At 47.1% G+C, this 25,921-nt stretch overlaps 1 protein-coding gene and 1 long non-coding RNA gene across 3 annotated transcripts in view; one reads left to right on the top strand and one right to left on the bottom strand.

The window, feature by feature from the left end:
* The first annotated feature begins 2,534 nt into the window (after nucleotides 1-2,534).
* LOC111974995 (uncharacterized) lies at nucleotides 2,535-2,945 on the top strand. The gene is made up of 3 exons (XR_002878752.2): nucleotides 2,535-2,605; nucleotides 2,725-2,806; nucleotides 2,880-2,945. It is a non-coding gene; the product is annotated as an uncharacterized lncRNA (long non-coding RNA).
* A 1,082-nt stretch (nucleotides 2,946-4,027) lies between these two features.
* The window catches only part of LOC111974793 (clathrin heavy chain 1), a 55,333-nt gene continuing 33,439 nt past the window's right edge, over nucleotides 4,028-25,921 (bottom strand). The window contains exons 3-33 of one of the 2 annotated variants that reach the window (XM_024002795.2): nucleotides 23,149-23,417; nucleotides 22,796-22,957; nucleotides 22,427-22,540; nucleotides 17,596-17,769; nucleotides 17,142-17,339; nucleotides 16,651-16,851; nucleotides 15,844-15,996; nucleotides 15,424-15,546; nucleotides 14,926-15,063; nucleotides 14,675-14,839; nucleotides 14,054-14,234; nucleotides 13,027-13,190; nucleotides 12,618-12,743; nucleotides 12,292-12,434; nucleotides 11,874-12,108; nucleotides 11,662-11,784; nucleotides 11,418-11,563; nucleotides 11,075-11,258; nucleotides 10,722-10,914; nucleotides 10,161-10,318; nucleotides 9,894-10,058; nucleotides 9,673-9,780; nucleotides 9,374-9,541; nucleotides 9,130-9,279; nucleotides 8,875-9,006; nucleotides 8,637-8,747; nucleotides 8,362-8,532; nucleotides 7,658-7,879; nucleotides 7,070-7,096; nucleotides 4,630-4,705; nucleotides 4,224-4,443 (exon numbers count right to left, since the gene is read on the bottom strand). In XM_024002795.2, coding sequence (XP_023858563.1) covers nucleotides 4,328-4,443; nucleotides 4,630-4,705; nucleotides 7,070-7,096; nucleotides 7,658-7,879; nucleotides 8,362-8,532; nucleotides 8,637-8,747; nucleotides 8,875-9,006; nucleotides 9,130-9,279; nucleotides 9,374-9,541; nucleotides 9,673-9,780; nucleotides 9,894-10,058; nucleotides 10,161-10,318; nucleotides 10,722-10,914; nucleotides 11,075-11,258; nucleotides 11,418-11,563; nucleotides 11,662-11,784; nucleotides 11,874-12,108; nucleotides 12,292-12,434; nucleotides 12,618-12,743; nucleotides 13,027-13,190; nucleotides 14,054-14,234; nucleotides 14,675-14,839; nucleotides 14,926-15,063; nucleotides 15,424-15,546; nucleotides 15,844-15,996; nucleotides 16,651-16,851; nucleotides 17,142-17,339; nucleotides 17,596-17,769; nucleotides 22,427-22,540; nucleotides 22,796-22,957; nucleotides 23,149-23,417 — 4,796 coding nt within the window. In that variant the 3' untranslated portion in view covers nucleotides 4,224-4,327. Of the gene's footprint in view, nucleotides 4,444-4,629; nucleotides 4,706-7,069; nucleotides 7,097-7,657; nucleotides 7,880-8,361; nucleotides 8,533-8,636; nucleotides 8,748-8,874; nucleotides 9,007-9,129; nucleotides 9,280-9,373; nucleotides 9,542-9,672; nucleotides 9,781-9,893; nucleotides 10,059-10,160; nucleotides 10,319-10,721; nucleotides 10,915-11,074; nucleotides 11,259-11,417; nucleotides 11,564-11,661; nucleotides 11,785-11,873; nucleotides 12,109-12,291; nucleotides 12,435-12,617; nucleotides 12,744-13,026; nucleotides 13,191-14,053; nucleotides 14,235-14,674; nucleotides 14,840-14,925; nucleotides 15,064-15,423; nucleotides 15,547-15,843; nucleotides 15,997-16,650; nucleotides 16,852-17,141; nucleotides 17,340-17,595; nucleotides 17,770-22,426; nucleotides 22,541-22,795; nucleotides 22,958-23,148; nucleotides 23,418-25,921 lie in introns of both variants that reach the window. The other variant, XM_024002796.2, reaches the window with a different exon arrangement.

Raw genomic sequence — 25,921 nt, 5'->3', positions numbered from 1 at the left:
CTAAGGTGTATGTAAACTTCCGACTTAAACTGTAGATTGTATAGTGTTGATTGCATTGTAAAAACTATAAGAAGCAAGAACATCATAGAAGGAAGTGGAGAAAAAAAAACACCAAACCTGATCAAGGAAGTTTGTGAATGACCTGTAAACTGACCAAGTCAGTGAGTCAGATTGAATGGAATAAGGTGACAATGCAAACGCTTAACTTAAAACCTTCATCATAAGGACGCATAACAATTAAATAAAATTTAATGAACAGCCTGGACAGTGTCATTAGCTGAGATTAACCATTGTGACTGTCTGACAGTGTTGTCAGCTTTATGACCAAAGGTTTTTAGTAAAACCCAGGGTTGATAGTACAACAATGCAAACACCTATTACCAAATAGACATCCAAGTTCCCTCTAGTTACTACTATGAGCATCGTGAAATGATCACAGACAGATAATGTGTGTGTAAACTTTATTATCCTTCAGAGACCATGACTTGTGCAGATACGGTAGTGCTTGTACACAGTTTAGATTTAGTTTTCCTACAAAACCCCAATCCAACGTTTTTACAATGTCGCGGCACAGCTCAGGGTCCAATGGACAACAGTGGACATGGCCGTCTGTCCGGATGCACGAGGCCAGATTTACCCATAAACCCTAGCGATAGTTTTCCAGAACATTTATCAGACAGGTTCTACTTGAACAGGAAGAAAACGAACCCCAGGATGATGGCTGCTGCAAGCAATCATGCTGAATAGTTTATGTTTGTATTCTGCTCTTTTTGTATTTTGTCATTTTCTTTGAAAAAAAAGTATCATAATAATGCTTAAGACTACAACAATGCACTATAGACAATACACTATTTTATTCCATAATGGACTTATGTTGCGATACTTAAATAATCAAATATCTTAAATTATACACTGTTTTTTTCAGTACATGAATTGTTAACTCTGAACCACTGGTACAGGGATTATATACGAGTTCTATTCCTCTAGTATGTTTTCATTCTCTGTGTAACATTTGAGTTTCTTCACCATTCTGTTAGTTGTTGTCAATGGTGAGACAGTAAAAGGCTTCAAAATACATTTGTTTAGTTTTGAACACAACATAGGTAATACTTGGTATATGTGTAACATGGAAATTGTGCTCCTGGTTGCATTGTTACAGCATTATATGTTTGGCAGCACATGCACAGACATCAGCATATCGCAGTTATGTTTCACATCATCAACAACCAGAGCTGTGGGATCCTGTACCGTACATCACAGTGTAGTGGAGAGACCCAACGTCCATCTTGACTTGGTTATTATCAGATAATACGACTCTAGAGAAGAGAAGGAACAGCGCAAACCTTCCCAGTCTTGGTGTTGTCAACAGATCCCTACATGCTTGACAAACTACACACAGACAGTACACCATAACCCAAGTAACTAGTATTCCTAGTCCATATAGTACTGTATCTCCAACACATGGTACCTATTAAGATCTATATTGCACAGAAACAGTCTTGAAACAAACATGAACAATGACTCAAATTTGAAACCTCCTCCTGTATAAGGCCTAGCAGTGCTTAGGAGAGGGTGGGGGCACTCGGTGCTGCTCCCCCTTCACCCGCTCCCTCTCTGGCTCCTCAGTAACAAAGTCTCTGTACCATCAGTGCTGTATTATAATCTCTAGAAAAACATTAGGATAAAAAAAAAAAGCTGTTCTATGGTTGACACAGTTGATACAGTCTATAGAACAGTAATAGAATACCTGGACAGAGAGGTGTACTGTACATTAGCGACGTCTTATTAGTTATTTTCTCTAGGAGCTAAGCGCTGTTGTCATGCGGTGCGTGGTGAATGGCGGGTGGGCTGGTCGGTTCAGCCTAAGTAGAGGGGTCACTTAGTCTTGCTGTATTCCATTGGAGGGAGAGGGGGAGCAAGAGGAAGTGGGAGTAAGAGGTGAGGAGCGAGAGGAGGTGGGAGCAAAGTGGAGGTCTTTTCAGTTGAGAGATTTGGGTGTGGGGGATAGTAGTGTCCATAGGTGGGCTAGGTGTGTCTCAGAGTAGTGAGATTAGGAGTATCAGGGGTGTCAAGGCAGGGAATACATATAGAATCCATAAGCAAGCTGTATCTGTATCCCAGTGCAGGGTAAGTGTGGTTCAGGTCGGGGCCTGAGGTTGGCCGAGGGGGGCGTGTTAAGGTCCCAATAATTCTACCTGGAGCTTCTAAGGTCTACATGATCTGCATCCCAATCGACACCATATAGCCTATATATACTGCACTACTTTAGACCAGAGTCATATGGACCCTGGTCAAAAGTAGTTCACTATACTGGGAATAGGGTGTCATTTGGGACACAGCCTTACTGTAGCCCAGGGGGGCTGGGTGGGGTAGAGGTGGTCTACATGTTGTAGGGGGGCTGGGTGGGGTAGAGGTGGTCTACATGTTGTAGGGGCTGGTGGGGTAGAGGTGGTCTACATGTTGTAGGGGGGACTGGGGGGGTAGAGGTGGTCTACATGTTGTAGGGGGCTGGGTGGGGTAGAGGTGGTCTACATGTTGTAGGGGGGCTGGGTGGGGTAGAGGTGGTCTACATGTTGTAGCTGTAGGGAGGCTGGGTGGGGTTGAGGTGGTCTACATGTTGTAGGGAGGCTGGGTGGGTAGAGGTGGTCTACATGTTGTAGGGGGGCTGGGTGGGGTAGAGGTGGTCTTACATGTTGTAGCTGTAGGGACTGGGGTGGGGTAGAGGTGGTCTACATGTTGTAGCTGTAGGGAGGCTGGGTGGGGTAGAGGTGGTCTACATGTTGTAGGGAGGCTGGGTGGGGTAGAGGTGGTCCTACAATGTAGGGAGGCTGGGTGGGGTAGAGGTGGTCTACATGTGTAGGGGGCTGGGTGGGGTAGAGGTGGTCTACATGTTGTAGGGAGGCTGGGTGGGGTAGAGGTGGTCTACATGTTGTAGCTGTAGGGGGCTGGGTGGGGTAGAGGTGGTCTACATGTTGTAGGGAGGCTGGGTGGGGTAGAGGTGGTCTACATGTTGTAGGGAGGCTGGGTGGGGGTAGAGTGTGGTCTACAGTTGTAGCTGTAGGAAGGCTGGGTGGGGTAGAGGTGGTCTACATGTTGTAGGGAGGCTGGGTGGGGTAGAGGTGGTCTACATGTTGTAGGGAGGCTGGGTGGGGTAGAGGTGGTCTACATGTTGTAAGGGAAGGCTGGGTGGGGTAGAGGTGGTCTACATGTTGTAAGGAGGCTGGGGTGGGGTAGAGGTGGTCTACATGTTGTAGCTGTAGGGAGGCTGGTGGGGTAGAGGTGGTCTAATTCTGTGTAGCTGTAGGGAGGCTGGGTGGGTAGAGGTGGTCTACATGTTGTAGCTGTAGGGAGGGCTGGGTGGGTAGAGGTGGTCTACATGTTGTACGTGTAGGGAGGCTTGGGTGGGGTAGAGGTGGTCTACATGTTGTAAGCTGGTAGGGGGACTGGGTGGGGTAGAGGTGGTCTACATGTTGTATGGTAGGGAGGCTGGGTGGAGAGAGTTAGAGGTGGTCTACATTGTAGGGAGCGTGGGCTGGTGGTAGGTTAGAGTCTGGTGGTACAGTTCTCATGTTGTAGGGGGCGGGTGGGTAAGGTGGTCTACATGTTGGTAGGAGGCTTGGGTGGGGTAGAAGGTGGTCTACATGTTGTAAGGGAGGCTGGGTGGGGTAGAGGTGGTCTCATGTTGTGGGGGGCTGGGTGGGGTAGAGGTGGTCTACATGTTGTAGGGAGGCTGGGTGGGGTAGAGGTGGTCTACATGTTGTAGGGGGCTGGGTGGGTAAGGGGCACATGTTGTAGGGAGGCTGGGCGTGGCGGTACGGTTGGTCTACATGTTGTAGGGGGGCTGGGTGGGGTAGAGTGGTCTACATGTTGTAGGGAGGCTGGGTGGGGTAGAGGTGGTCTACATGTTGTAGGGGGGCTGGGGGGGTAGAGGTGGTCTACATGTTTGTAGGGAGGCTGGGTGGGTAGAGGTGGTCTACATGTGTAGCTGTAGGGGGGCTGGTGGGGTAGAGGTGGTTCTACATGTTGTAGGGGGGCTGGGTGGGGTAGAGGTGGTCTAACATGTTGTAAGTTGTAGGGAGCTGGGTGGGGGTAAGGTGGTCTACATGTTGTAAACGCTGTAGGGAGCGTTCTGGGTGGGGTAGAGGTGGTCTACATGTTGTAGGGGGGCTGTCCTAGCATTGTAGGGGGCTGGGTGGGGTATGAGGGTGGTTCTAACAATGTTGTAGGGAGGCTGGGTGGGGTAGAGGTGGTCTACATGTTGTAGGGGGGCTGGGTGGGGTAGAGGTGGTCTACATGTTGTAGGGGGGCTGGGTGGGGTAGAGGTGGTCTACATGTTGTAGGGGGGCTGGGGGGAGTAGCCTGGGGCAGCGTATCCGTAGCCTCCTGGGTATCCAGGCTGGGGAGCCACTGGAGCCGAGCCTGCCGTCAACATCAGCTGCTGACCTACACACACACACACACACACACACACACACACACAGAGTTAAACATACAGATAATAAACAGCCGTCTTTCTAGCGTTGCATTCAGATTCCCTTACTCATTTAACCAAGCCTTTTAATGGGCTAGAAGGACAAGAGGGAGTTTGGGATTTGGAATATATCATATAAATTGCATTACGGAACCTACCGAAAACTATGGGGGTGGGTTCTGTGACTTCTTCCTCAGTCTTCCTTTGGCTTTCTGACTCCTCCAGTTTGTCCACCTGAGAACAAAGGGTCAGACAGAGGTCAGAGAGAAAAGCCAGTCAGTCGCCTAATGGGTGGGCTCACTATAATAAAACTGTGGCGTTGTAAATTATTTGTCAATTAACGTTCTACAGAGATACATTCTGATAATATTTTATTGGTGATGTTAACTTGTCATGAAGACAACAATATGCATAATATTATACTTCACCTTTCAATATCAGACTTTATAGACTAGTATCTATTTCTACAGTGAGGATGCCTTAGAGAAGATGCCATGCGGGATTGGTGAGAAACTACAGTTTTCCTTACAAGTGAGGGAGCATCTTTAAACTACTCTAGAAGCACTGTATACAGCAAGGCTTGTGGAAGTGAATTTTGTATTCTCTGTGTTGTGGAGAAGCCTGGCCCAGGCCAAGATGCTGACACTCCACTTTCATTCAAGCCTAGAAAACGCAAAACACATCCCAGTCCAGGAGAAAAACAGACAAACCTCAATCACAACATAACATGCTTCAGCTACAGGGCACTCCTCCTTGCCTAACAAAATGCAATATTTCACCAACTTATCTAGAGCAGTTTATCAAAAGTATTTTGCTTGGTTAAGAGCATGCATCTTTTTCTCAACTGTGAACTGCTATCTTATCCAAAGCTAGTTGAGGTAATTTTGCTCAAGTAAATGTTTAGCGATCTTCGTAGGCAGTGCTTCAGAAGTGTGAGCAGGTCAAATATAGGCTAAAGAAAACAAATCAAGCAAGGTTTCTGATGTATTCAAGAGTCAAACAGAAATGTGTGTATTATTGTATTAAAGTTACGTAATTAAATCATTTCGAAGTTATTCCAAAAAGTTATTATATTTACAGTAATAATAGCTGTGAAGATGTGACTTGTCTGTATGGACAATTAACTAAAACGAACTAAAGAATTACAATGTCATAACTACAAAATAAACTGGCAGTGTGAATGGTAAGAATTTCAGCAGCAGAAAAAACAACTACAAGGGAGTATGTGCCTCCTCTGATAAATAAGCTAATTAATGGTGTGCAACCCAAATGGTACCCTATTCCCTATACAGTGCACTACTTGTACGGCTCTGGTCAACAGTAGTGCACTATGTAGGGAATAGGGTGCCATTTGGGATGCACACCAGTGTGTGGGAGAGGTGGTTTTGGTTCTCTGTGGCTGTATAGCTAGCTAGTGGCTATAAAGCTAGCTAGTGGCTGTAAAGCTAGCAAGTGGCTGTATAGCTAGCTAGTGGCTGTATAGCTAGGGGATGCTTCTCACAATGTGGTATTGTGCACTACGGTGGTACTGTACATAGCTGTTAAAGCTACATGAGAATACTCCGACAGAACTCTGTTTGCAGCAGGGGGCTTCGACTCCAGTCCTCCAGGGAGGGCCAAGTGTCTGCTGCTCTTCATCTCCATGCTGCTCTTCACTGATCAGTTTAATGGCAGACATAGGAATCCAGCAGACACTGCAGTCCTGGATCTGCTAACTACTAGCCTGGTCCCAGATCTGTTTGTGCTCATTGCGGTCATTAGTCAGGCCAAATAAGTGACAAGGCATTGACATGGTAGAACAAACAGATTGTCACTCAGGCTAGCTGACTACTGATGCGGAGGACTATAGTGCAGCACTTTCTATCATGTGTTACTGTTCTATCATACTGTTCCATCTACTATCATGTGTTACTGTTCTATCATACTGTTCCATCTACTATCATTGTGTTACTGTTCTATCATACTGTTCCATCTTCTATCATGTGTTACTGTTCTATCATACAGTTCCATCTTCTATCATGTGTACTTTATACTGTTCTATCATACTTTGTTCCAATTCTTTATTCATGTGTTACTGTTCTACATACTGTTTCCATCTTCTATCATGTGTTACTGTTCTATCATACAGTTCCATCTTCTATCATGTGTTACTGTTCTATCATACTGTTCCATCTTCTATCATATGTTCCTGTTAACCAGGACCTCTATCATGTGTTCCTGTTAACCAGGACCTCTATCATGTGTTCCTGTTAACCAGGAGTAAACAGTCTGGGATTATCAGTGAGAGGAGAGACCCGGGGGGGGGGGAGTGGGGGGTCCCAGTAGGTCAAGGGTGGCCAGTCCTGGTTCTAGGGGGTTGAGTGTGAGCATAGCTTTTGTTGCCCCGCTCTTACATATCTGATTCAGTCTTCAATCTAGAAAGGTTGGTGCTGGACTGAAACAGAACCCCGCACCCCCTGTGACGCTCTAAAGGACCAGGACTGGCCAGACCTATGTTAAGGATTCTCAGTCTACATCAGAAACCTAGGGTCTATGTTAGAACAGGAAACAGACAGAACAGACAGAACAAAAAGGAGATAAATAAAGAGAGCCAGAGACCGTCACCTTCTCCTCAACCTCATCAACCTGGAAGAGAACCCACAGAGATGAGCTCACATATCTTGGGGTCAAAGGTTACAGGAAGTGGTGTCATTACTAGACAATGTGCTAGAGGAATGGTTGTCTTCCCCACTTAAAGAGTGTCTCATGTTTTAACTTAATTACAAACACAAAGTGAAGAAAAACAAAATAATAAAGTTGTGTGAATGATTTCTCCAGCAGCGTTAGCGCTATATTTAAGTAAACTTTCTACTATTTTAATTTGTATTACCAAAAGTATTTCTCTAAACCCTGTCTGCTTTTACAATACCTACAGAGAAAAGGTCAAGGACAACTGCCCGTCTCTGGTTTCCAGATAATTTTATCTTCTTGTAAGTCAAATTAGCAGGAAGAAATCCATTATTTAGCTTACTACATTTTCACCGACCGAAATTAAGATTTGGTGTACGTCCCAAATGGCACCCTATTCTCTATATAGTGCACTACTTTTGACCTGGGCCAATAGGGCTCTGGTCAGAAGATGTGCACTGTCGGGAATAGGGTGCCATTTGGGACACATATGCTTGCCGTTTTTGGAGCAGGACTGACCTTGGTGAGGTACTCCCTCATGACTTGGATGAAGTATGGCATGGCAAAGTCCATGATATTGTGTCTCCAGGCCAGCTCCAGCACCACGTCAGGGTGCAACAGGTCGTAGGAGGCAAACAGACAGGCAGCGAAACACTCCTTCCTGCCCTCCTCCAGGAACCACTGCAACAGGGTCTCAGCCAGCTCAGCATCCTTAGACTCAGCAGCATACAGCATTGCATCCTGCCAAACACACGCAGTAAGAGGGGGTTGATTGATTTGATTAAAAGATTGATTTGAGACCGAAGTCATGTCTCTGCAGCATACAGCATCCCATCTTGAGACAGACTGACAGGGGAAGAGATGTGTGGATGGATGGATGGGTGGATGATGAAACACGGGAACATTTTGATTCTCACAGATGTTGCACCAGTGGTTACATCATTCCAAAGCTGAAAAACTACAGAGGAGAAAACTGAAGGAAGACACGTATTTCAACAGGTTGCATTTGACTAAATATTCACTATTTCCGTCATCCAACGTGAAACAGTGCCCCCATCAGGCTCTAGTCAAAGTAGAGTGAAGTGTGAAAAGGTCCCAGAAAATATTTACAGTGCAAGACAAAAGAATATACATATAAAAATAATAAAAACTTTGCACAGCAGTGCGTCTGGATCCAGGTGCTGGTTTGGCAGGAACAACTAGTATCCCGCAAAAATGTTAACCTTGTATAATTTGTCCTTCTTGCAGAGTTCCACGCTCTGTCTCCAGCGGTTGTTGCCTTTGTAGAGGTATGCTGCGATGCGTCTGAACTCAATCAGCTCATGCTTCTCCAGTCTCTGGGCCAAACCAATGGTGTCAAAGTTATCATATGCATCGATAGACGCCCTCAGACCCTATGGACAAAACAGACATACAAGTCATGCTTCCTGGAGACCACAACACATAGTGCCATAGAACAACATAAGAGCATAACTAGAACACACACACACTCCCTCACCTGGTAGTCCTCCTCCTCTGTCAGCAGGTTATTGAGGGCCTCGTTGACTCCCTTGTTGTTATGACTCTGAACTGACCTCAGGTAAGGCTTTACCAACTTCGACTGGTTAACCTGGAGACCCACGCAAGCGTCATATTATTTGGTCTTGCGTTGCTGCTAAATTTGCAGGGTTGTAGTATTGTGGGAACATGTTTCTCAGTCTATTCCGGGTTTAATGACAGGTGTTTTGACTGATTACCTTGGTGAAGTAGCTGACCGTGCGGCTGTGGTCTAACCGTGGTGACAGTATGGTCAGAAGGTCATTCGTCAGCAGAGGTTTGTTGTCCAGGTAAAAGGAAAGGGATTTGTAGTACAGCTCCACATTGGCCACCTAGAAAGAGTCATACAACACAATGAAGTTCCTTACGGAGAGAGGTGGCTACAGTTGTGGTTAGAATCCCTTCAGCGAGGTTTTCAACTGTTTCGTGAGTGAGGACCGATGAGGTCGTGCTACCTTGGCAATGATGTCCTTGAACTGCACCTCCTTCCAAGCGTCCGTAGGGTGTGACATCATCGTGAGGACAGCGTTGTCATATTCCTCATATTTATCATACAGAAACACTAACTCCGCCCACAGATGGGACTGCTCCGCCGCTCGCAGCACCTGATTGGACAACCACAGGAAGTGAGTTCACAGACAGATATGGGGGAAAAGAGAAATATTTACAATCGTTTTATTTATTTAGAGAGAGACACACCTTAGGGATGTTGACGCGGGACCAGAAGAGTTCCAGGTGTTCTCTCATCTTCTGGGGTTTAAATTTGGAGTAGAGGATGGCCAGCTCTGTGAACATTCCCATATGAGCGCGCTCCAAACCCAACGCGGCCTCCAACAGGCCTATCAGCTCCTCGTAGTAACCCCGGTCCTGATACACACAGACACGAACATGAGTTAACCACAGACACTGTACAGACACCTAAACTATCTGAAAACATTCCCTTTACCTGGTACTAAACTATAGAGGACCAGCAGGTTAAAGTGATTCAGGGGATTTACCTGGTAGTAGCTGATGAGCTCCTCCAGTTCATCAGCGTGGATAACAATGTGTAGACCACAGATCTGAGCCAATCGAAACTCTTCCCCATCCACACACGCACAACACACCTTGAGAGAGAGAGAGAGAGAGAGAGAGAGATCGAGCGAATGATACACAACCCGACAAATGACTTACACGTACGTACAGCATAACATGTGTGTGTAAGAATGTTTAGATGTACCTCCTTCCAGGTGCGTGTGCTGTTGGCTTTCCTGGCGCTGTCCACAGCAGCTTGGTACTCTCCTAGGTGTACCAGCGTGGACGCCAGGCGGGCAAAGTTGGACACGTTATTGTACAGCAGCTTGGCAGCATCGTACATCCCTTCTTCATAACACCTATCTCCCACCTGCAGGAGGAGAAAGAGAGGGTAAGTTGAAACCAAAGGTCTCTGCGAACAGAACGTTCCATGTTGATAAATGTGCATTTTGTACATATTTGAGACATTTACCTGTTGTATATGGGCATTGTTAGGGCCGCTGACAAATTCCTCTAGTTCGGCCAGTCTGCCAGTTTTAGCCAGAGCAAAGATGAGCTCTGTCTCTACATACGACTCTCTGGCCTTCTTCCGAGCCATCTGAAGGAACTTCACCAGGTCCTCCCAGTTATCTAAAATACACACAACCACACACACACCATAAATTCTATACATTATACACACATACAGTGCATAGGAGGCTTCAAGTGAACTCTTGTTGGACTTATCCCCGCTACTGCCATGTTGGACTTATACCCGCTACTGCCTTGTTGGACTTATCCCCGCTACTGCCATGTTGGACTTATCCCCGCTACTGCCATGTTGGACTTATCCCCGCTACTGCCTTGTTGGACTTATCCCCGCTACTGCCTTGTTGGACTTAATCCCGCTACTGCCTTGTTGGACTTATCCCCGCTACTGCCTTGTTGGACTTATCCCCGCTACTGCCTTGTTGGACTTATCCCCGCTACTGCCTCAGTTTCCTTGCTTTTCCGTGTTCCTCTGTCCCTCACACAGTGTGATGTGTTGTCTTACTGTTCTTGCTGGCAGCGCTGACCACCTCCATGTAGGCTGACGGGTCGTCAGCTTTGATGTAGGAATCGATGGCCTCTTTAACCAGGTCTCTCTGGAGCTGGGCTCTGGCCAGTTGACTCCATACCGCGGCCTCATTACAACGCTCTGCAAACTCATAGGCTCTGTCCAGGTTACTGATATGCTCGATCAGGACCTAGAGAGACAGTTGGTCAGTAATAAATAAAGACGTCCAATGATCAAATATTTGTAAGGTGCAGAAAGAAAAGTCAAGAAAAGTATTGCTGGTGCATTGAAACAAAACAGGGTACAATGATTAGCTAAATATTTTGCATTATCTTCAGACTCTTGTTAACCTGAATGGCGGAGGTGTTGACGTCAAACTTCTTGAATATGGCGAAAGCCTCCTCGAAGAGCTCGTTGCTGATGGCGATGTTAGCGATGTCGGGGGCGTCGTAGTTGTCCAGGCGGTTGACGTACTCCATCACACGCGTCCGGTCTGCCTTGATGGCCGTCAGGATCAACAGGTTCTGGAGGTTTCTGGGGGAGAAACAGAGAAGACACACAGAGGCTAGATAAGACTTCCAACTACAGGTATTCGTAGAACATTTGAAATATTTGAGTCTTTTCAACCTCCATATTTAAATGCGAGGCCAAGTAAAGTGTTTGAAAAGTGTTTGTGTGTGCGTGGTGACTGACCGGTGCTCGCTGAAGACGGAGTTGTCCAATACAATCTTCTCCAGTAGTTCGATGAGCTCATTGGGCAGGTCAGCTGTCATGAAGGCCTTGACTGTCACAGACACCTCCTCTGGGTCCTGGGTCTCTGACAGAGCGGTCTGCACCACCTGGGAAACACAATGAAACACAGGTCAGAACACAGGGAGATACAGGTCAGAACACAGGGAGATACCAACATAGTGTTATCAGAGGGTATTGTACTTACCTGGTCTATGAGTTGGCGTCTATAAGGGTTGTTCTCCTCAAGAACGTTGGCCCATAGTTCTGGGTCTTTCCGTCGGACCAGGTAGCGAGCCTCACTCTTGAACAGGGAGTTCTCATTGCACACCTACAGCAGAGCACAATGAAACCAAACCAATCAATGCATCATAGTCATCTCCCGTGGGTGTGTGCGGTGTGGTGTGTGTGTGTTCAGACCTTGATAAGGTCCAGGTCACACTGGCCCCTCTCATAGGCGACACAGGCGAGGTGGGGGTCTCTCTTCTCACAATACTTCCCCACTACAGCACTGTCGTAGAAGGTGTTCTCCTTCAGGAAGCGCTCCGGGGTGTTGTTACTGTCAATGTAGATCTTAGCCAAGGCATTGTGGGTAGCCGGCTCTTCACAGCCCTCATGGATACGAGACTCAAGCCACGGCAACAACAGCTTCAGTCTGGAACACACACAAAATCTCCTTTTGAGAAACCCTCGTGAAACATTTTGTCTGGGATCTTTGAAGCATTGCCTCACCAGGGGGAAAGGACAAGCCTGAAAGTTCTGACAAAGTGTTCTCCCTATTTGAAGAATAGGAGCCGACAATGTTGGGAGACCACATGCGTAAGTGATGTGTCTGTACCTGTTCCTCTTCTCCACCTCTGCCACCAGCTCATCAGTGGAGAACTGTCCTCTCACCACCATGATCAGGTTCTTAATGACGTCTTCAGCACAGTCTACATCCAACAGACCTCCTATCACCACAGGCAGACGGCTGGGGTTCACCTACAGTACACACACGTCAAGGCGAGGCAATAGCAGGTAATGGCAATTACAGCAACAACAACAAAAAAGTGCTATTTATTGGTAGAACCAACAATAAAGGTATCTTGACATCTCTCATCCTCTCTTCCTGCCCTGCAGTGCTGTGTTCCTCACTGGGCCTACTGCCAGGCGGATGGCTCTTACCTTCTGAACGTAGATCTCTATGTACTTCTGCAGAGTGTTGCGGTAGAGATAGAGCACCAGGTCATGGACAAAGTCAAAGCGGTCACACACTATGATCAACGGCAGCTGGTCTGTCAATTTAGCCTCCTGATGGGGGAGAGAGAGGCAACACAGAACATCAATAGTTACATTTCATTACATTTGCAAAAGGAAGCTGATATCCCATGAAACAACTGTGAAAGGTGAGAATTCAGTCTGGTTCGTGTCACTTCCGATCTTACATGTAACTGAAAGCTAGTGAACCTGGTTTGTAGTCTTCCAGGCTAAACATTTGTTTTTAAACATTTTAATTATTTAGCAGGCACTCTTATCCAGAGCGACTTACAAATAAACATTCACCTAACCAACACTGCTGGGGTAGCCCCCGTACCTTGAGGAAGTTCTTGACCCTGTCCGGGTCGTAACAGTTGCTCTCTCTACAGATGCGCTCCACTTCCTTGATCTGCCCTGTCTTACAGGCCGCCTGGATGTATTTAAAATGGACGTCAGGGTCCTGACTGAAGTTCACTATGGAGCCCAGGAAGTAGAACAGACCTGGGAGAGGAAGAACACCGTTTCACAATTGAATAGGTTTCCTAGTTTCCCTGTGAAAACATATGGTAGCCTAGGCTCTAGCATCCTAGGCTCTAGCATCCTAGGCTCTAGCATCCTAGGCTCTAGCGTCCTAGGCTCTAGCGTCCTAGGCTCTAGCGTCCTAGGCTCTAGCGTCCTAGGCTCTAGCGTCCTAGGCTCTAGCGTCCTAGGCTCTAGCGTCCTAGGCTCTAGCGTCCTAGGCTCTAGCTGTTCTGCCTGCGGCTATGGAACCCTGACCTGTTCACCGGACGTGCTACCTGTCCCAGACCTGCTGTTTTCAACTCTCTAGAGACAGCAGGAGCGGTAGAGATACTCTTAATGATCGGCTATGAAAAGCCAACTGACATTTACTCCTGAGGTGCTGACTTGCTGCACCCTCGACAACTACTGTGATTATTATTATTTGACCATGCTGGTCATTTATGAACATTTGGGCCATGTTCTGTTATAATCTCCACCCGGCACAGCCAGAAGAGGACTGGCCACCCCTCATAGCCTGGTTCCTCTCTAGGTTGATTCCTAGGTTTTGGCCTTTCTTGGGAGTTTTTCCTAGCCACCGTGCTTCTACACCTGCATTGCTTGCTGTTTGGGGTTTTAGGCTGGGTTTCTGTACAGCACTTTGAGATATCAGCTGATGTAAGGGCTATATAAATACATTTGATTTGATTTGATCTAGCATCCTAGGCTCTAGCATCCTAGGCTCTAGCAATCCTAGGCTCTAGCAATCCTAGGCTCTAGCATCCTAAGCTGTGCATGTGTGCCAGGTTCTGTGGCTCTAATAGCTGGACCACATAGACCACAAGAGAAGCAAGACCCAGACGTACCCTCGTAGCTCTTGAAGGACTCAAAGAGCTCCACCAGGGTGTTTGTTCCCAGCTGCTCGTGGTATTTAGATGCCACCTGGACACACAGCTGAAGGTTCTGTCTGATGTTGGCTGATAACATGGCCCGAAGACACTCTACTGAGTCCTCTACTGACAGGGCGCCAAAGAAGTTCACCAGCCACTACAAGGAGAGAGGAGAGGGTTAACACAAATCAAATTTTATTTGTCACATGTGCCAAATACAACAGGTGTAAACCTTACTTATAAGCCCGTAACTTCTTAAAGCATTGTTGGTTTAGAAAAAAAATAGATAAGTAGAAAATAAAAGTAACAAATAATTAAATAGCAGCAGTAAAATAACAAGCGAGACTATATACAGGGGGTACCAGTACAGAGTCAATGTGCGGGGGCACCGGTTTGTTGAGGTAATATGTACATGTAGGTAGAGTTAGTGACTATGCATAGATTATAAACAGAGAGTAGCAGCAGCGTAAAAGAGGCGTCTGGGTAGCCCTTTGATTAGCTGGTCAGGAGTCTTATGGCTTGGGGATAGATAGATAGATAGATAGATAGATAGATAGATTAATTACATTTGAACCCAGCCCACATACACCTACGTACCTCAGGGTTGAGCAGGTGTGTGTGTACGACAGCCCGTTTGATGTCGAACAGGTCAGTGTAGTGCTCTAGAGCCCTCTGTTGCAGTCCAGCCTTCTCACACAGCTGGGCGATGTGGGCACGGTCATAGTGACTAAACATCTGGTTGCCAAGGATCGCGTCGGCGACCTGGATACACACAGAACCACCAATTACAACACATATTGCACCAACAGAAACACAACAAACATTATGAAAGGTGTGTGTGTTTGTACCTGGGGGGCGTGGATGAGGTTCATCTCCAGTAGGCGTGTCTGTAGGTGTCCCTCGGCTGGCTGATTGTTCTTCAGAGCGTCCAATAGGAAGGAGGTACACTGCTGGATCAGACTTCCCTCCATGAACACATCCACTATCTACACCAATCACGAGAGAGAGAGGGGGGACATTAGCAGCCAATAATAGTAGAGAAAGAGGTAATCAAGAGTCACAAGGACATAATCCTGCTGAATAAGGAAGTGCATTGCTGGATTAGATAGGATGAAGTTACCTCTAAACTGCTGATTCTAGGGGTATGTCCCAAATTCGCACCATATTCCCTATACAGTGCACTACTTTTGGCCAGGGCCCATAGGTCTATGCTTGTGGGCAACTTTTAGCCAGAGCCAGTTAAGACAAGAGGAGGGGAACGTTGATATGCCCTTAAAAAGGAAAAATAACAGACCGGGGAGGCCCCTCACTGGCCTGTGTGTCTGTGTTTCTGTGCTGTGTGTTACCTGGTTGATGTTGGCCAGGGGCTCCTCATCTGCCACCAGCATCTGAGAGAACTGTAGACCCTGGTCTGGGCTGACCCGCATCACATTCCTCAACAGAAACACCCAGTCTGGAGAGTAGCCCACCTAGGAGAGGAAAGAGGGGGAGAGAGAGAAAGAGAGGGGGGAGAGAGAGAGAACAGAGGGGGGAGAGAGAAAAAGGAGGGAGGAAAGAGGGGGAGAGAAAGAGAAAAAAGGGGGAGAGTAAGGGGGGAAAGAGTGGAGAGAGAGAAAGAGGGGAGGGAGAGAGAGCGAGAGAGGAGAGTCCACATAATGCTGTCATCTGACAAGACAAATGGGCAAGCTGACATTTTAAAACTAGGTACTTCAGATCAATCAAATGTACTACTAAAACAGTCCATCCATTCTCAGAGTGAAGTGTACCTTTTTGGCGTAGAGCACTATCTTCTGGAACTGTCCGGTCTCAGCAAAGCACTGGATCACCTTGCTGGGTACGTTGGCCCTGAGGTAGACACTGAGGGCTAGCGTAGGATCTACTGCCTTAACCAGGTCACCAAGCTCCTCACAACACTCCAGCTACACACACGCAACACATCAACTTTAGCTATACTGCAATTTCAGGGTAAATATACAAGCACAAAGGGAATCGATTGACAGACTATGGAGGGGGGAACTGTTTTTATTTTTACCCCTTTTTCCTCCCCAATTTCGTGGTATCCAATTGCTAGTTACAGTCTTGTCTCATCGCTGCAACTCCCGTACGGACTTGGGAGAGGCGAAGGTTGAGAGCAGTGCGTCCTCAGAAACACAACCCAACCAAGCCGCACTACTTCTTGACACAATGCCCTCTTAACCCGGAAGCCAGCCGCACCAATGTGTCGGATGAAACACCATACGCATTGCGCCTGGCCCGCCACAGGAGTCGCTAGTGCGCAATGGGACAAGGACATCCCTGTCGGCCAGACTCTCCCCTAACCCGGACGACGCTAGGCAAATTGTACGCCGCCCCATGGGTCTCCCGGTCGCGGCCGGCTGCGACAGAGCCTGGACTTGAACCAGAATCTCTAGCGGCACAGCTAGCACTGTGATTCAGTGCCTCAGACCACTGATCCACTCGGGAGGCCCGTGGGGGACTTCTGTTTACATACACACAGTCTTAGTCTTGATGTGTGTGTGTGAGCATAGTAACAAGGCTGCCCAATCCACTGCTCCATCTCCAGTCAGTCCTACCTTGTCCTCTTTCAGCCACTTCTCCAGCAGCTGCTTGCGTCCTTGCTGTAGCACGGGCCTACACAGCTCCAGAGACTCAAACTTGTTGAGCTGGCCCTGGTCCAGCAGGATGCCAAAGTACTGCAGCAGGGGAGAGGCCTGGCCCGGCTGGGCTGGCACGCTCTGGAACTTACGGATGGTCTCCGCTGTGCGCAGGATACCCTGGAGGAGAGGAAGAGGATAAGATGCAGTAATTAAATGTTATTGTTGCTAAGTGTATAGCAAGGCTAAGGAGGATCCAGAAAGAGACTGTATTTTCCCCTCCTAGTGTTACAAAATTCCAGTAACCTTCCCCAAATTCTCAGTTTTTCCAGAAATTCTGTTTGGGGGTTTCCGTATTTACTGCTTATTCCCTCCTGATTCTAGGACTCTTCCAACTGTAATTTTGCAACCCTCCTTCAGCCCAAACCAACCTAACAGATCACCTCCCCTAGTCCTGGCGTCTGACCTACCTTGGGTGTGGATGCGGCCACCTTGGCAGCCTCGGAGTAGGAGCCCTGGGCGAACAGTGTGTTGAACTTCCTGGCAAACAGCTCCTCAGCCCCGGCCAGGTTAGAACGCACAGCCATCCTCAGGCCCAGGTCTGGGTTCTGCAGCACGTTGGTGGCATAGTTCACTATGTTCTCCTCCTCCACACACACTGACAACACCTGAGGGGGATGCAGAACATTTATGAATCAAATCAATCAATGGATTAATAACTCATTTTCTGTGATGATTTTCAATAAACATAAGAAAGAACATGACACAAAAACGAATAAAAAAATATATATAAATAAGTTTTATTTAGCTGGATAATGTGTATATGTGTACATGCTTTCCCTGGTATCCACCCATAACAAAATGACCATAGAGATCCTGTTGTATACATCCGTATTGTAATTCTAATGGGTCTGACATGCTTACCTGTCCCTTCTTGTTAACCCCGATGATGCCGGAGGTGAGTTCGTGGGGGGCGGTGACGAAGATGGTCTCGGCGCTGATGCGGTTCATGTAGATACACACTCCTGACTCCAGGTCGTACAGGTGGATATAGCCATACTTAGTGATCAGGTAGATCACACCGTGCTTGGTGCCAATCTGAGGACAGAGAAACCGGGGATACAGAGATTATACCCTCTGTATGGGCCTTATTTTTTTATTTATTTTTTTATTTCACCTTTATTTAACCAGGTAGGCTAGTTGAGAACAAGTTCTCATTTGCAACTGCGACCTGGCCAAGATAAAGCATAGCAGTGTGAACAGACAACACAGAGTTACACATGGAGTAAACAATAAACAAGTCAATAACATGGTAGAAAAAAAAAAAAAGAGAATCTATATACAATGTGTGCAAAAGGCATGAGGTAGGCAATAAATCGAATAATTACAATTTAGCAGATTAACACTGGAGGTGATAAATCATCAGATGATCATGTGCAAGAAGAGATACTGGTGTGCAAAAGAGCAGAAAGTAAATAAATAAAAGCAGTATGGGGGGTGAGGTAGGTAAATTGGGTGGGTAGTTTACAGATGGACTATGTACAGCTGCAGCGTCGGTTAGCTGCTCGGATAGCAGATTTTTAAAGTTGTTGAGGGAGATAAAAGTCTCCAACTTCAGAGATTTTTGCAATTCGTTCCAGTCGCAGGCAGCAGAGAACTGGAAGGAAAGGCGTCCAATGAGGTTTTGCTTTAGGGATGATCAGTGAGATACACCTGCTGGAGCGCGTGCTGCGGGTGGGTGTAGCCATCGTGACCAGTGAACTGAGATAGGCGGCACTTTACCTAGCATAGCCTTGTAGATGACCTGGAGCCAGTGGGTCTGACGACGAACATGTAGCGAGGGCCAGCCGACTAGGGCATACAGGTCGCAGTGGTGGGTCGTATAAGGTGCTTTAGTAACAAAACGAATGGCACTGTGATAAACTGCATCCAGTTTGCTGAGTAGAGTATTGGAAGCTATTTTGTAGATGACATCGCCGAAGTCGAGGATCGGTAGGATAGTCAGTTTTACTAGGGTAAGTTTGGCGGCGTGAGTGAAGGAGGCTTTGTTGCGGAATAGAAAGCCGATTCTTGCTTTGATTTTGGATTGGAGATGTTTGATATGAGTCTGGAAGGAGAGTTTGCAGTCTAGCCAGACACCTAGGTACTTATAGATGTCCACATATTCTAGGTCGGAACCGTCCAGGGTGGTGATGCTAGTCGGGCGTGCGGGTGCGGCAGCGAACGGTTGAAAAGCATGCATTTGGTTTTACTAGCGTTTAAGAGCAGTTGGAGGCCACGGAGGAGTGTTGTATGGCATTGAAGCTCGTTTGGAGGTTAGATAGTACAGTGTCCAAGGAAGGGCCGGAAGTATATAGAATGGTGTCGTCTGCGTAGAGGTGGATCAGGGAATCGCCCGCAGCAAGAGCAACATCATTGATGTATACAGAGAAAAGAGTCGGCCCGAGAATTGAACCCTGTGGTACCCATAGAGACTGCCAGGGACCGGACAACATGCCCTCCGTTTGACACACTGAACTCTGTCTGCAAAGTAGTTGGTGAACCAGGCAAGGCAGTCATTAGAAAAACCGAGGCTACGGAGTCTGCCGATAAGAATATGGTGATTGACAGAGTCGAAAGCCTTGGCCAGGTCGATGAAGACGGCTGCACAGTAATGTCTTTTATCGTGGCGGTTATGATATCGTTTAGTACCTTGAGCGTGGCTGAGGTGCACCCATGACCGGCTCGGAAACCGGATTGCACAGGAGAAGGTACGGTGGGATTCGAGATGGTCAGTGATCTGTTTGTTGACTTGGCTTTCGAAGACCTTAGATAGGCAGGGCAGGATGGATATAGGTCTGTAACAGTTTGGGTCCAGGGTGTCTCCCCCTTTGAAGAGGGGATGACCGCGGCAGCTTTCCAATCCTTGGGGATCTCAGATGATACGAAGGAGAGGTTGAACAGGCTGGTGATAGGGGGTGCGACAATGGCGGGCGGACAGTTTCAGAAATAGGGGGTCCAGATTGTCAAGCCCAGCTGATTTGTATGGGTCCAGGTTTTCCAGCTCTTTCAGAACATCTGCTATTGGATTTGGGTAAGGAGAAGCTGGGGAGGCTTGGGCGAGTAGCAGCGGAGGGGGCGGGGCTGTTGGCAACAAGTTGGAGTCGCCAGGAGGAAGGCATGGCCAGCCATTGAGAAATGCTTGTTGAAGTCTTCGATTATCAGGATTTATCGGTGGTGACGTGTTACCTAGCCTCAGTGCAGTGGGCAGCTGGGAGGAGGTGCTCTTGTTCTCCATGGACTTTACAGTATCCAGAACTTTTTGGAGTTAGAGCTACAGGATGCAAATTTCTGCTTGAAAAAGCTGGCCTTTGCTTTCCTGACTGACTGCGTGTATTGGTTCCTGACTTCCCTGAACAGTTGCATATCGCGGGGGCTCTTCGATGCTATTGCAGTTCGCCACAGGATGTTTTTGTGCTGGTCGAGGCAGTCAGGTCTGGAGTGAACAGGGCTATATCTGTTCTTGGTTCTGCATTTTTTGAACGGAGCATGCTTGTCTAATATGGTGAGGAAGTAACATTTAAAGAATGACCAGGCATCCTCAACTGACGGGATGAGGTCAATATCCTCTCAGGGTACCGGGCCAGGTCGATTAGAAAGGCCTGCTCGCAGAAGTGTTTTAGGGAGCGTTTGACAGTGATGAGGGGGTCGTTTGACCGCGGACCCGTGGCGGATACAGGCAATGAGGCAGTGATCACTGAGATCTTGATTGAAGACAGCAGAGGTGTATTTGGAGGGCAGGTTGGTCAGGATAATGTCTATTAGGGTGCCCATGTTTACGGATTAGGGTTGTACCTGGTGGTTCCTTGATGATTTGTGTGAGATTGAGGGCATCAAGCTTGGATTGTAGGACTGCCGGGGTGTTAAGCATATCCCAGTTTAGGTCACCTAACAGAACAAACTCTGAAGCTAGATGGGGAGCGATCAATTCACAGATGGTGTCCAGGGCACAGCTGGAGCTGAGGGGGGTCGGTAGCAGGCGGCAACAGTGAGAGACTTATTTCTGGAGAGATTAATTTTTAAAATTAGAAGTTCGAACTGTTTGGGCATAGACTGGAAAGTATGACAGAACTTTGCAGGCTATCTCTGCAGTAGATTGCAACTCCTCCCCTTTGGCAGTTCTATCTTGACGGAAAGTGTTATAGTTGGTATGGAAATCTCAGAATTTTTGGTGGCCTTCCTAAGCAGGATTCGGACACGGCAAGGACATCAGGTTGGCAGAGTGTGCTAAAGCGGTGAGTAAGGCAAACTTAGGGAGGAGGCTTCTGATGTTGACATGCATGAGGCCAAGGCTTTTTCGATCACAGAAGTCAACAAATGAGGGTGACTGGGGACAATGCAGGGCCTGGGTTTACCTCCACATCACCCGAGGAACAGAGGAGTAGTAGGATGAGGGTGCGGCTAAAGGCTATCAAAACTGGTCGCCTAGAGCGTTGGGGACAAAGAATAAAAGGAGCAGATTTATGGGCGTGGTAGAATAGTTTCTGGGCATAATGTGCAGACAGGGTATGGTGGGCGTGGTACAGCGAGGCAAGCCAGGCACTGGGTGATGATAAGAGGGTTGTATCTCTGGACATGCTGGTCTCAATGGGTGAGGTCACCGCATGTGTGGGGGGTGGGACAAAGAGGTATCGGAGGTACGGAGAGTGGAACTACGGGGTCCATTGCAAACCAAAACAATGATAACTAGCCTGAACAACAGTATGCAAGGCATATTGATTATTGAGGGAGACATACAATAAGGCATAAAGTGATTGCAGGTCTTGATTGGGAGAGCTAGCTAAAACACAGGTGAGATAACGCAGCTAGTCAGTTAACACAGCAGCAGCAGGTAAAATGGCGACGGCTAGGCAGAGAGGGTCGGATTAACTACACACAGATCCTGAGTTAAAGCACAGAGCCGACAGATAAACACAAATAAACGGAATGGAGTACCGTGAATTAATGGACAGTCACCAAGCATCAGCTATGTAGCCAAGTGATCATAGTGTCCAGGGGGCAGCCGTAGATGGAGCAGTGAGGCTCCACTAAGCTAGCCCGCGGCGTAAGATTGTTCGATAGACCTGTTCAGATAGCAGCCGATATGCTCAAGACAGCTAACGATTAGCGGGCCGCAGTTAGCATATGGGCGTTCAGGTTACGTCGCGATGGAGGGGCCAGTTGAATAACCCCTCGGGCAGATAACGTCGGTATCCCAGTCGTGAAGGCCCGGTGGGGCTCCGCATCGGCAGTAAAACGGGTCCGGATAGGTGATTGTAGCCCAGGAGTGGCTGATGGAACTCTTCAGCTGGCTAGCTCCGGGATAATTGGTGTTTGCTCCGGAATTGATGTTAGCCAATAGTCACTCGGATAGCAGCTAGTTAGCTGCAAGATCCAGGTGTAAATGTCCAGAGCTTGCGGTAAAAATCCGGGGATATGGAGAGAAAATAGGTCTGGTATGCTCTGGTCTTATCATAGCATTGTACAACACCAATGTCTTATCAGCATTGTTGAATGGCAGTTAAGTGTTTTAATAGTTAAAGAATCCTGAACATATGTGTGTGCGGGTTACTGGTAAGTAAGTAAGTGTTGCCAAGTGAAGGGTAAACTCAGACAGAAAACAAACCGCTTCAGTTGTACTGGTTAAATATGCATTAAGAAAACCTCCCAGCAGATTCAGTCTGGCTCGACTGATATGCATTCATTCATTGAGAGAGGCACCCTTTAGGGTCCTTACCTGCATGGCGACGGGGAAGTCTGTCTGAGCCTCAGGAGGGAAGAATACGTCAACCGCCTTCTTAGTAAACGGCTGGTTCCCTGTAGCCGGCTGACCCACCTCTATGATGTGCAGCTGGAACACAACATGACCACACAGGTCAACATAGTGACCGCATACTAACCACACATACTGACCGTATGCACTGACCGTATGCATTACTGACCGTATGCATTAAGTAATCATCATCATTTGACTGCAGAAGAGTCAGCCACAAGCTTCCTCCAGTTTCTCCAGTCACAAGTAATGCTTACAGAGGGTGTCCTGGTTTGTTATGGAGTCATTACTAGGTTCACCATGCCTGTATACCCCCCAGTGTCCGGTTCTCACCTTGCCCCCAGCCTGGCTGCGCACAGCGAAGCAGAACAGAGTGGAGGCTTTGGTGTTGCCCTCCACCTTAAACTCTCCGAAAGCTGCAGCGTGGCCTTCGATGGGCTGAGACACCTTCCTGTCCACAGAGTACAGCTGCATGGCCCCCACCACACGGTTTTGCTGCAGGATAGAAACGAGGGGATGTCATCACTATCTGAACATGCTAGAAAAGAACCGAAGTACGGTGCTTTTAGAATACAAAGCTTACACCGTATGTCTGATGTGTGCACACGCTGTGAAGTATGGGTTTGTATGTGAGACAATAGAAGACTGATCATAAGGAGTGTGTGTGTGTGTGTGTGTGTGTGTACCTGTGCCGAGATCCCTATAAGGAGGAGCCACTTCTGCTGTTCGTCTGTTCTGTAGTTTATGATCTGGCATCCGGCCAGACTAGCGTGCCGATCAAACACTTTGATGGGCTGCGAGTCCCCCTCCATGCTCCAATGGTAGACGGCCGCTTCAGTCACCAAGGCGACGGTGTTGACAGAGATCCACTTCCAGAACATGACTTCCTCGGTCATGGTGTGAGCCTTCATCTTACTCTTCATCTCAATGTTGAAGATCTGCAGGCATTTAGCAGCTGAGAGCCGAGGGAGGGGAGAGAGACGAAACAGTGAGACAACACATTGTTTTGCCCTGAACCTGAATGAAGCTAATGCTAAACTGTAGCTAGTGAACTCACATCATTTGAGTTGCTAGCTGACTATCCAGGATCATGGGACTTCTTTCTAGGTATTGATGAGATTTGTACTTTGCACAAATCTGTAGCGTGTGTAAACTATCCCTTTAAGTTCCCAGCAAACTGGCCAAACTGGATTTCTATAAGTCAAAAGTGCTCAATTTCCCTGTCCAGTGAGAGCGTAGAGGCAGTGGGGATAAAGAGGAGGGAGGTAGATAGATAACACGCTCAATAGACCTAATAGATAGTATCTAGAAGACAGATCCTCGAGGACAACTTTGCAACTCTTCCCCGCCCAGGTTGTTGCTGTAAAGGAGAATGTGTTCTCAATCTCGTAGGTCGTGAAAAAAAGGTTTAAAAATATATATATTTAAAAAAAGACATTTGTCACACATTCCAGGCCCAAGTATTCTTAACAGAGGCATAGCCATTTAGACTATTTCGAAGAAAAAGTGAGAAAGAGCTTCTAGAATCACTACTACTGAACTGTTCTAGTCTCTGGCATGCGGTGAGTAATGAGTGTGGATATCAATCTCCATACTTTACTAACGTCCCATATCACAACCAGTTTAAAATGGAACTAAGCCTAAGGGACAGCATTTGAAGATGAAACTAGACTAGTACTGACAGCATGTCCTGTAGTTTTAGGTTTGCACAGTGAAGTGAGCGAGGAACGGAACTGGTTTCACAGAGACCATAACATGTAGGTGAAAAGGTACAACATACCTGGTACACTGTAGAGAGAGATCTAGGGCTGGAGACCAAAACCTCTTACACACACTAGGGCTGGGCGATATGGTTTTAATAGGCTTTTCCCATTCTAATTGTTTCAGCCAAACTTCAGCCAAAAATAATGGATAAAACTGACAGTAAGGTAGTCCTATTTGTAGAATATTGCATAAGAATCAAAATCCTCTTTATAGCCTCTAACTCTGGTACTCGAACCCATTGTTTCCATTTGCATAGTTATTTGTTCAATTCCAGCATTCTCTTCCAGTATTGTAATCAATTTCTTCATTTCCTGCACTCATTTGCTATCACTTACACACCATGTCACGTTGCCATTGTCTTAGTATATCGCTATTCCCAACAACAACAAAACATCCTTGACAGAACAATCCTTCTCCTCTGACTGCATTTTCGGCTTCAATTGCAGTTCTTACTTTCGCCACTAGGGGTAGTCAGACGATTGTTGTTGACATGTTGTGCTTGCAAGTTAGCTAGCAGTTCTCTTCTCAGCTGTTTGCATGTTTCTCACTGGCAATAAAAACAGATGATTGCCATCATTTTTTTGTTGTCATTACTGAATTATTTAATGTAACAAATCAAATCCAAACCAGTCCGTGAATGAATACCGTTATATTGTGTTTTATGGTTTACCGCCCAGCCCTAACACACACACACACACACACACCTTCCAGTGTGTATGATATCTGATGATGCATACCACACACAGTCTACCAGCATACAACAGGTCATGCTAACATGTGTATGGTTCTCATAAAAGTATGTGAGAATGTGGGGGGGGGGGCTGTTTTGGGGGAAACTGACAAACTGAAAAGTTCTAAATCTTGAGAGGTCACAGTCAGGGGGTGTGGGGGGGTTACCATGTGGGACAGTTACAATGTGTGGATTCAAATGTACAGAATCAAATGCTCCTCTGTCCACAAAAGTCTCATTGATCCGGTTACTTGTCAGAAGTAACCAGAATACATGAGTTCAGTGGGTTAAGAAGGTGATGAAGCTTTTATGAGAAGGGACATGATGACCAAAGACACCACGGACAGACGGACGGGCAGACAGACAGACAGGAACTCACCGTCTGAGAGGTGACAAGACAGAAAGCAAGGGAAAGAAAGCCATGAGTCAGTCCGAGAAAAAGAGGAAGAGAGAGATGAAGAAGGAGAGATAGGCAGACTTCGCGGCGAGAGAGGGAGAGGGAGGAGAGGGAGAGAGAGAAACACTCACCCTCTGATAGATGACAGAAAGCAAGGGGAAGAAAGGTAAGAGTCAGTCAAAGACAAAACYAGGGGGAGAGAGAGGTAGAGAGAGTTGTGCAAAGCCTGAAGAGAAAGCATCAGAAGTAAGGCAAACCGATACAGACATGAAGGCTAAAGAGCTTGGGGCTCTAAGGGCTAGAAGCAGTGGCGGAAAATCAACTTACATGACCAATTTAGTACACTTCAGGCAATATGTCTGAGTGCACTGACTCCTGGTATTTATAGCACGGGAGGAAATAGTGCATTATAACAGATAGACCCAACACTTCTTTTGACAACTATGTTAACGCTGGAGTTACATAAACAGCAGTCCTGTGTGAATACTACGCACGTTAAAGCAGACACGCATCTACTGTTCTTAGGGAACTTTTCAGGAACAAATGAAGAAATAGGCTGCTCATATTG

Source organism: Salvelinus sp. IW2-2015, linkage group LG15, assembly GCF_002910315.2.
Source record: "Salvelinus sp. IW2-2015 linkage group LG15, ASM291031v2, whole genome shotgun sequence".
In the NCBI taxonomy this organism is placed as follows: domain Eukaryota; kingdom Metazoa; phylum Chordata; class Actinopteri; order Salmoniformes; family Salmonidae; genus Salvelinus; species Salvelinus sp. IW2-2015.
The sequence above is the reverse complement of the archived record's forward strand: the minus strand, read 5'-3'. Positions and strand labels throughout refer to the sequence as shown.